This window comes from Corvus hawaiiensis, chromosome 29, assembly GCF_020740725.1.
Source record: "Corvus hawaiiensis isolate bCorHaw1 chromosome 29, bCorHaw1.pri.cur, whole genome shotgun sequence".
Classification (NCBI taxonomy): domain Eukaryota; kingdom Metazoa; phylum Chordata; class Aves; order Passeriformes; family Corvidae; genus Corvus; species Corvus hawaiiensis.
In genome coordinates, this window is record NC_063241.1 from 2,110,756 (window position 1) to 2,119,365 (window position 8,610).

The 8,610-nt window shown below is 68.6% G+C and overlaps 2 protein-coding genes across 7 annotated transcripts; one reads left to right on the plus strand and one right to left on the minus strand.

Moving 5' to 3' along the window:
* Positions 1-47: 47 nt before the first annotated feature.
* On the plus strand, positions 48-2,530 carry NUDT17 (nudix hydrolase 17). Its single transcript, XM_048288419.1, has 8 exons — positions 48-230; positions 994-1,116; positions 1,208-1,379; positions 1,482-1,507; positions 1,601-1,693; positions 1,784-1,882; positions 2,094-2,242; positions 2,348-2,530. The coding sequence occupies exons 1-8, from the start codon at positions 48-50 to the stop codon at positions 2,511-2,513; spliced, it is 1,011 nt and encodes a 336-aa protein (XP_048144376.1). The 3' UTR covers positions 2,514-2,530.
* A 195-nt stretch (positions 2,531-2,725) lies between these two features.
* Positions 2,726-8,281, minus strand: ANKRD35 (ankyrin repeat domain 35). Of its 6 annotated transcripts, XM_048288508.1 has the most exons (10): positions 8,209-8,281; positions 7,210-7,340; positions 7,034-7,122; positions 6,710-6,774; positions 5,754-5,811; positions 5,592-5,662; positions 5,409-5,515; positions 5,046-5,203; positions 3,646-4,905; positions 2,967-3,032 (listed from the first exon to the last, which is right to left on the minus strand). In XM_048288508.1, the coding sequence occupies exons 1-9, from the start codon at positions 8,245-8,247 to the stop codon at positions 3,656-3,658; spliced, it is 1,968 nt and encodes a 655-aa protein (XP_048144465.1). In that variant the 5' UTR covers positions 8,248-8,281; the 3' UTR covers positions 2,967-3,032; positions 3,646-3,655. The 6 variants fall into 6 exon arrangements, with proteins under 6 accessions (XP_048144466.1, XP_048144464.1, XP_048144462.1 ...); XM_048288509.1 differs by lacking the exons at positions 7,210-7,340; positions 8,209-8,281 and adding an exon at positions 2,726-2,822 and having other exon boundaries at positions 2,930-3,032; positions 3,646-3,957; positions 4,299-4,905; positions 6,710-7,154; XM_048288510.1 differs by lacking the exons at positions 2,967-3,032; positions 7,210-7,340; positions 8,209-8,281 and adding an exon at positions 3,121-3,208 and having other exon boundaries at positions 3,646-3,957; positions 4,299-4,905; positions 6,710-7,154.
* Between the last annotated feature and the right edge of the window lie 329 nt (positions 8,282-8,610).

Consider the following 8,610-nt stretch of genomic DNA (forward strand, 5'->3'; position numbering starts at 1 on the left):
CGGGGGACACAGAACTGTCCCCGGTCTGCCGGGACCACCCGAGGGTGATGCCGTTCTCGGCCACCCCGCCAGGGGGCGCGACCGCCGGCCCGGTTGAGGCCCCGCCCCCGGACAGCGTCAGGCCCCGCCCCCCCCGCGCGGAGGCCCCGCCCCCTGTCATGGCGGGCGCGCGCGTGCTCGTGCACGTGCGGCGCGGGGGGGCGGGGGGGGCGGCGGCGGCGTTCGGGCAGGTCCGGGAGGGGACCGGGGGGCAACGGGGGGCAACGGGGGGCAATGAGGGCAACGGGGGCAATGGGGGCAACGGGGGCAACGGGGGCAATGGGGGGCAGTGGGGACAATGGGGGGGAATGGAGGCAACGGGGGGCAATGGGGGTAATGGGGGCAATGGAGGCAATGGGGAGCAACGGGGGGCAATGGGGGACAAGGGGGGCAATGGAGGCAATGGGGGCAATGGGGGCAATGGGGACAATGGGGGGGAATAGAGGCAACGGGGGGCAACGGGGGGCAATGGGGGACAAGAGGGGCAATGGGGGCAATGGGGGACAAGGGGGGCAATGGAGGCAATGGGGGCAACGGGGGGCAATGGGGGCAACGGGGGGCAATGGGGGCAATGGGGGCAATGGGGGGCAATGGGGGCAACGGGGGCAATGGAGGCAACGGGGGCAATGGGGGACAAGGGGGGCAATGGGGGGCAATGGGGGCAACGGGGGGGGACAGTGCGAGGGAGGGGGAGTGGCCACTGCAGCGTCGTGGCCATGGCGCTGCGGTGACAGTGGCCGCGGTGTCCCCGTGGCCGTGGCGCTGCCGTGACAGTGGTCGCGGTGTCCCCGTGGCCATCGCGCTGCGGTGACAGTGGCCGCGGTGTCCCCGTGGCCATGGCGCTGCCGTGACAGCGGCCGCGGTGTCCCCGTGGCCATCGCGCTGCGGTGACAGTGGCCGCGGTGTCCCCGTGGCCATGGCGCTGCCGTGACAGTGGCCGCGGTGTCCCCGCAGAGTGTCACCGGCGTGTTCTGCCCCGCGCACACCGACGTGGCCCTGGTGAGCTGCGGGCTGGAGCGCGGCCACTTCCTCATCTCCGATGTCCCCTTCCCCGGCTCCGCTGTCACCGTCCTCAAGGTCCGCGGGGCCACCAGCCCCCGTGTCCCCCCGGGTGCCACCGTGTGTCCCCAGGGAGCCAGCGCACCCCTGACGTCCCCTGTCCCCGCAGAGACCCCCTTTCTGCCCCGCCAAGCTGGGGGGGGCCACGCTGGGTGACCGGAGGGGACACCCGGGGGTGGTCGCGGCGGTGGCCGTGCTGCTGGAGGCCACCTGCGGCCACGTCCTGCTGACCCGCCGAGCCGCGACCCTGCGCCACTTCCCTAATATTTGGGTGCCACCAGGTGAGTGCGAGGAGGGGGGACAGGGGCTCTGGGGTTCCCTGACCCCTCACTCAGGTGGGGACAGGTGTTTTGGGATCCCCTGACCCCTGTCCCCCCACACAGGTGGGCACTTGGAGCCGGGAGAGGAGGTGAGGTGACACCGTGGGGACTCCGTGGGGAGGGCGGGGGGTTCCCAGGTGAGTGCGGGGACACGGTGCCCCCTGACACCCCCAAACCCCCAGCTGGTGGCCGCGGGGCTGCGGGAACTGGCCGAGGAGACGGGGCTGCGCCTGGAGCCCGGGACCTTCTCCTGGCGCCTGCTCGGCCTCTGGGAGGTAACGACCCCCCCCACCCCCGGGGCTGGGCAGGGGGTGACACCCCCCAGGTGTCCGCCCTGCCCCACGGGTCACCCCTGCTCCCCGCAGTCCCTGTTCCCCCCCACGCTGAGCTGGGGGCCACCACGCTGCCACCACATCGTCACCTACCTGGGGCTGCGCTCGGCCAAGCCCCGCCAGCACCTGCAGGTGGGCGGCACCTCCGAGGGGGTCACTTCGTGGGTGGGGGTCCCTTCGTGGGTGGGGGTCCCTTCGTGGGTGGGGTGCCCCTCCCCTGGGGGTCCCTCCATGGGTGGGGTTCCCTCCTGAGGTTGGGGTCCCTCCAAGGGTGGGGGTCCCTATTGAGGTTGGGGTCCCCCCCCCTTGGGGGTCTCTCCCTCCACGGGGGCTCCATGCCCAGGCCCGGCTGTGTCCAAGCCCGTGTGAGGTCAGCGCCGTGGCCTGGCTGGAGCCGCCAGTCCTGGAGGCCATCGCTGCCACCGAGGAAGGAGCTGAGGGATCGGGATCGGGATCGGGATCATTCCCCAGAGAACTGCCAGCCACCGTGGGGTGAGACGCTCCCGACACCGTGGGGACAGGAACACGAGGCTGGAGAACACCTGGGGCTGTCCAGCCTCCCCATGGCCCCATCCCTGATCCCATTCCCTGTCCCAGGATCATGGAGACGAGCCCTGACGGCTTCCAGAACTCCCAGATTCCCACCGGGATCCTCCTGCGCCGGGCCCCAGCCCACGGCCCCGACCTGGAGCGCGTCAGCACCGGCACCAAATTCGCGCTGCGGAGGTGGTGGGGGGACCCTGGCCGGGGGGGCCGGGAATAAAGCGTTTCCCACGGGAACCGAGTCCGTGCTGGAGTGGGACGAGTGGGGACAAGGGGATCCCAGGAACGGGCTGGGGGTTCCCACAGTTTGAGGTGGATTCCAAGGGAATGGAGAAGGGTACACACACACACCCCCGCCTCCGTGAGCTGTTGGGATGGGGACACGGGATTGAGGACATGGAATGGGACACGGAATCGGACACAGGCCACGTGTGCATCCCAGTTTCCCAGTTTAATGCCACGGCCCCGCTTCCGCCTCGGCCCGCAGGATCCGCAGCAGCGCGGCGTGGACGCCCTCGTCCATGAACCCCTGCGGAGGAGGGAGTGTGGCTTTTCCCGGGATCCCACCTGGGTGCCCAGCACCCAAAACTGTGCCCCCACCCCCCAGAGACCCCAGGCAGGGTCCGGGGGTCCCACCTGGGCAGCTTGGAGAAGGTGGCTCCGGTACACGGCCACGGTGTCCCGGTGCTGCTTCTGCTGGACCTGGGGGGGACAGGCGGGATGGGGGCACAGGGTGACACTGAGTGGCACGAGGGGGACGGGGGGGACACAGAGTGACAGGAGGTTACAAAGGGTGGCAGGGGTGACACCGGGCACTGTCCCCACCTCCAGCTGGAGCTGGAGCCGAGCGCTCCGGCCCCGCAGCCCCAACACCTCGGCCGAGAGTTTCTCCGTCTCCGCCAGCAGCTGCTTCAGCTGGGGGGGCAAATTTGGGGGCAGTGTTGGGGGGCTGTGGGGGGTGGTGGTGCCCCCGGCATCCCCTGAGACCCCCCTGGTCCCTGTGATGCCCCAGGGCGCTCCTTGGTCCCCCCAAATGGTGCTGGGAGATGGGATGGGATGGGATGGGATGGGATGGGATGGGATGGGATGGGATGGGATGGAATGGGATGGGAAAGGAGATGGGAATGGAACTGTGATGGGGACAATGATGAGAAGGGAACAGGGATGCAGATGATGATGGCAACAATGGTGGGAAAGGGGTGATGATGATGGAAAGAGGACTGGGAAGGGGATTGGAAGGAGACGGGGATGGATATGGGAGGAAGAGGAGGACGGGAAGAGGGCGGCAATGGGGACAGGGATGGGAAGAGGATGATGATGGGAATGGGATCGGTGCTGGGAAGGTCCCTCACCTTCCCATCCTTATCCCGGCAGGCGCGCTCCAGCCGAGCCGCGCGTTCCCGCAGCGCTCCCAGGCTGCGCTCCAGCCCTTCCGCCTTCTCCCGCAGCTCCCGCAGCTCCCGCTCCCTCCCGGCCGCCTCCCGCCACCGCTCCGCCTCCGGCCCCGGCGGCTCCGCTGGGACAGCGGCGGTGCCGGCCCCGCGCTCCGGGCCCCGCGGCTCGTCGGCACGCACGGCCGCTCCCGGTATCCCGCTCTCCCCGTCGCTCCGGGGGCTTTCTCCGGCCTCTCCCTCCATCTCCGTGATGAGCTGCAGGGCCTCGTGCTGCGAGCGCACCAGCGCGTCCAGCCGCCGGTGCAGATCCCGGAGGATTCCGGCCCCGGCGTCGCCTCCCGCCTCCCGCACCCCGCGCTCCGACCCCGTCCCGCAGCGCCCGCAGCTCCCGGCGCAGCCGCCAAGCCTCGTCCCGCTTCCCGGGATCCCGCAGCTCCCGCAGCTCCTGCTGCAGCCGCTCCCGCTCCCGGCCCAGCCGCGCCAGCTCCACCAGGAGCTTCCCGTTGCCCTCGCGCAGCTCCAGCAGCTCCTTCTCCATCCTCCCGCTCTCCCTCGGCATCTCGTCCCGTCTCTTCCCACCCGCAGCCGGCTCCGCGCCGTTCACCGCGCACCGGCACGCTGCCGCCGGCTCCCGACGGAGCTTTTCCAGGAGGATTTGGGATTCCTGGAGTATCCTGGCATGGATCTGGTCCTGGTGGTCCAGCGCCTGCTCCAGCCCCGCCGCCAGCTCTTCCCAGGCGGCCGCGCTCCGGCCCACGGCCTCGTCGCGGAGGGAATCCTCTGCTTCCCGATGCAGCTCCTGGCTCCGGCAGAAGGCGCCGGCCTTCGCTTCCTGCATTTTGGAGCACTCCTCTCCCAGCCAGGCCAGGAACGGGATCAGCGCCGGAGCCTCGGCGTTGCCGTGTCCTCCTTCCCCCTCTTCATCCCTCGTCCTCTTCCTCAGCTCCGCCACGCGCCGGGCCAGGAGCTCCAGGCAGGCGCCGTCATCCTCCTCATCCTCCTCCTCCTCCTCCCCCGCATCCCGTCCCGGCAGGAGCCGCAGGAGCTCCCGCAGCCGCCGCCGGATGCCCCCGGCAGCTTCCTCCAGCCGCCGGCATTCCAGAGTCTTCCTCACCAGCTCCTCCCGCAGCCGCCGGGCAGCGCGTCCGTCCCGCTGCTCCTCGGCCTCCTCCTCCTCCTCCTCGCCCTGGATTCCCACCTGTCCAGCACCATTCTCTGCTGGAGGGAAAAACACAATCCCGTTTTCCCAATTTTTCCCTAGTTTTTCCAATTTCCCCCCCCCCCCCCATTTCCCCCGTATTTTTCCCCATTTCCCCCCGTTTTGTCCATTCTCTTGGAGGGCTCCAGGGGGGTCTCACCTCTCCCCACGCAGTGCGGGACCTTCCGGAGAGCCCAGCTCGGGGCCTTCCCGGTGACATTCCCGGTGACATTCCCAGTGTCTTTGTCCTTCTGGTGGCTCTGCAGCAGCTCGGCCGCTTCCAGGCTGCCGTGAGCCAGCGCCAGCTCCAGCGCTGTCCTGAGGACACCGAGACATGGGTGACACGGAGGGACACGGGGACACAAGGAAACAGTGAGCGGTGGCAGGGGGTGGCACACGGGCACAGTGGCAAGATGGCACCGTGACACAGTGACCCCCCCCTATCCCGGTGACACCCTCGAGATACCATGCACCGGTGTCCCCAGGGCACCCCAGTGTCCCCAGTGTCCCCCCTGTCACCCACCTGCCGTCCCTGTCGGCCAGCCCGGGCTCGGCCCCGCGCCGCAGGAGCTGGGCACAAGCGGCCGCGTGGTTCCCCCGCGCCGCCAGCATCAGGGGGGTCTGGCCGTGCTGAGGGGACACAGGGGGTGACCATCAGCTCTTGCTGTCCCCTGTCACCCCCTGCTGTCCCCCTGTCCCCACTCACAGTGTCGGGGACATCCAGCGGGGCGTCGTGGTCGCAGAGCAGGAGGATGCTGGAGGCGCAGCCCGAGGAGGCTGTGGGGGGGCTGCGTCACTGCGGGGGCTCTGGGGGACCTCTGGTGTCCCCCACGTCCCGGGGGTGTCCCCGTGTCCCCCCCCCCCTCACCGGCCCAGTGCAGCGGTGTCCGGTTCTGCCCGTCCACGTGGCGCTCGTTGGCTCCGTGCTGGGGGGACAGCGGGAAGGGACCCCCGGGATGGGAACGGCACCGGCCCCCCCAACCCAGCCCTGTTCCCATCCTCATCCCTGCCCTTGTTCCCTGTCCTTGTCTCCATCTTTATTCCCACCTCCATGCTCATCCTCCTCTGCATCTCCATCCGTGTCCTTATCCCTGTCTCAATCCTGATCTTCATCTGTTTTCAGCCCCAGCTCCATCCCATCCCATCCCATTCCCATTTCCATCCCATTCCTATCCCATTCCCATCCCATTTCCATCCCATTCCCATTCTGTTCCCATTTCCATCCCCATTCCCATCCCATTCCCATTCCCATTCCCATTCCATCCCATCCCATTCCATCCCATTTCCGTTTCCATTCCCGTTTCCATTTCCATTTCCATTTCCATTTCCATTCCCATTTCCATTCCCATTCCCATTCCCATCCTATTTCCATCCCATTCCCATTCCCATTCCCATTTCCATCCCCATCCCATTCCCATTTCCATCCCATCCCATTCCCATTCCCATTCCCATTTCCATCCCATCCCATTCCCATTCCCATTCCCATTCCCATTCCCATCCCATTTCCATCCCCATCCCATTCCCATTTCCATCCCATCCCATTCCCATTCCCACCCCATTTCCATCCCCATCCCATTCCCATTTCCATCCCATCCCATTCCCATTCCCATTTCCATCCCATTCCCATTCCCATTCCCATCCCATTCCCATTTCCGTTTCCATCCCATCCCATTCCCATTCCCATTCCCATTCCTATTTCCATCCCATTCCCATTCCATTCCCATCCCATTCCCATCCCATTCCCATTCCCACTCCCATTCCCATTCCCATTCCCATTCCCATTCCCATTCCCATTCCCATTCCCATTCCCATCCTGCTCTGTACCTGCAGCAGCACCTTCACGCACTGGGGCTGGCAGGCGATGGTGGCCAAGTGCAGGGCGGTGCTACCTGTGGGGACCGGGCCGGGCACTGGGGACACCCCCACGGGACACCCCCTCCTTGGGGACACCCCCAGGGGACACCCCGCTCCATCAAGGGACACCCCCTCCTTGGGGACACCCCCTCCTTGGGAACACTCCCCAGGGTGCTCCCGGGGATCCTTGCCCTGCCTTGGGGTGCAGGTCTGGGCTCCTCCAAAGGTGACACAGGGACCTGGCTGGGTGTCCCCAAGGTGTCCCCAAGGTGTCCCCAAGGTGTCCCCACCTACCATCATCGTTCCTGTCATTGACGGGGGCCCCGTGCTCCAGCAGCAGCGTCAGGCATTCGGTGAGACCCCCGGCCGCGGCCAGATGGAGCCTGAGGGGCGAGAGGTGGCCGTGACCCGTGCCACAACCCCCCCGGGACCCCCCTGCGGCCCCCCGTGTCCCCCCAGGGGTGACATACGCGGACTGTCCCCTGGCGTTGAGCTTGGCGGGGCGGGCGGCCTTGCGGGCGGCCAGAGTGGCCACCCGGGCCACGTCCCCGCGTGTCACCGCCTCCAGGAGCTTCTGGTCCTGCCGCGTCCAGCTCTCCATCTGCGGGGGGTGGCATGGGACCGCAAATGCAGGACAGAACCCCAAATCCTGCACCGGACCCCCACCCCGGGACGGGACCGCCCAGTGTCGTGCCCCCCGTGCGTCTCCTGCCTCAGTTTCCCCACTCCGTGGGGGTTCCGTGATCCCCGCGGAGCCGGGAAGGGGCGGAGAGGACGGAGCGTGTCCCGGCCTGTGCCCGCCCGGCTGGTTTGGCGAGTGCCACCGAGCCGGGCTGGGCTCCAGCGTGGCACCGGGCGGGAGTGGCACCGGCACCGGGAGCAGGGGCCGAGACCATGGTCCGGGGACAGGAACCGGGGCTGGGAGCAGAGATGGGCTGTGGGACCTGCAGCGAGGCCGGGGCTGGGGGCAAGAGGGTCGGGGCTGGGGGCTGGATTCGGGTCAGGATTGGGGCTGGGACTGGGGTTGCCTCTGGGATGGGGGCTGGGGATGAGGCTGGGACTGCCGGTGGCATCGGGACCAGCGTCAGAAGCGGGAGTGGGATTGGAGCCTGGGGTAGGGATTGCAGCCAGGATCGGAACTGGGATTGGAATTGTGTCTGGGATTGAGGGTGGCCTCGGAGCTGGATTGGGGTCGGGACTGAGGCAGCATCGGGGCTGGCATTGGGGTCGGTCTCGGGATCGCAGCCGGCAGCGGGCTGGGATCGGGGCTGGGGTCGGAATTGGGACAGCAGCTGGAAGTGGGGCTGGCATCGGGATTGGGGTCGGAATTGGGACAGCAGCTGGAAGTGGGGCTGGCATCGGATTGGGGTCGGAATTGAGACAGCAGCTGGAAGTGGGGCTGGCATCGGGCTGGCATCGGGATTGGGATCGCAGCTGGCACGGGCCCCCTGTTCCCTCCCGGCACTCACCGTCACTTGCGAGCTGGAGCAGGAGAACATCCTCTTCATGGCCGGGACCCGCGGCACCCCCGTCCTCCCCCCGCCGGGGGAGCTTCCGGAGCCGCGACCCCTCCGCTCCCGGCCCCCCCCCGTCCTCCCCTCGCTGCGGGACCCCCGGGAGCCGCCGCTCCGGGCCGCGTCCTCCGCCCGCTCCGCCCCGCGCCCGGTCCTGCCCCCGGCCCGGCGGGTCCGGCACCGCCCCGGGAACGGCCCCGCCCTGCGGGTCCGCCCCAAACCCGGCCCCATCGCCCCCCCGGCCGAGACCACCTCCCCCCCCACCGGCTGAGACCCCACACACTCAGTGCACTGATGAGACACCCCCCGGCCCGGCTGGTCCCTGCCTCCCGCAGCTCCCTTCCCGTTCACTTTGGC

Coding starts and splice junctions, on each gene's coding strand:
- NUDT17 (XM_048288419.1), top strand. CDS start 48: ATGCCGTTCTCGGCCACCCCGCCAGGGGGCGCGACCGCCGGCCCGGTT. Junction 231..993: donor CGGCGGCGGCGTTCGGGCAG/GTCCGGGAGGGG, acceptor GTGTCCCCGCAG/AGTGTCACCGGCGTGTTCTG. Junction 1,380..1,481: donor TAATATTTGGGTGCCACCAG/GTGAGTGCGAGG, acceptor CCCCCCACACAG/GTGGGCACTTGGAGCCGGGA.
- ANKRD35 (XM_048288505.1), bottom strand. CDS start 7,051: ATGACAGGAACGATGATGGTAGGTGGGGACACCTTGGGGACACCTTGG. Junction 5,663..5,753: donor GACACCGCTGCACTGGGCCG/GTGAGGGGGGGG, acceptor GCCCCCCCACAG/CCTCCTCGGGCTGCGCCTCC. Junction 5,204..5,408: donor CTGGCCGACAGGGACGGCAG/GTGGGTGACAGG, acceptor CGGTGTCCTCAG/GACAGCGCTGGAGCTGGCGC.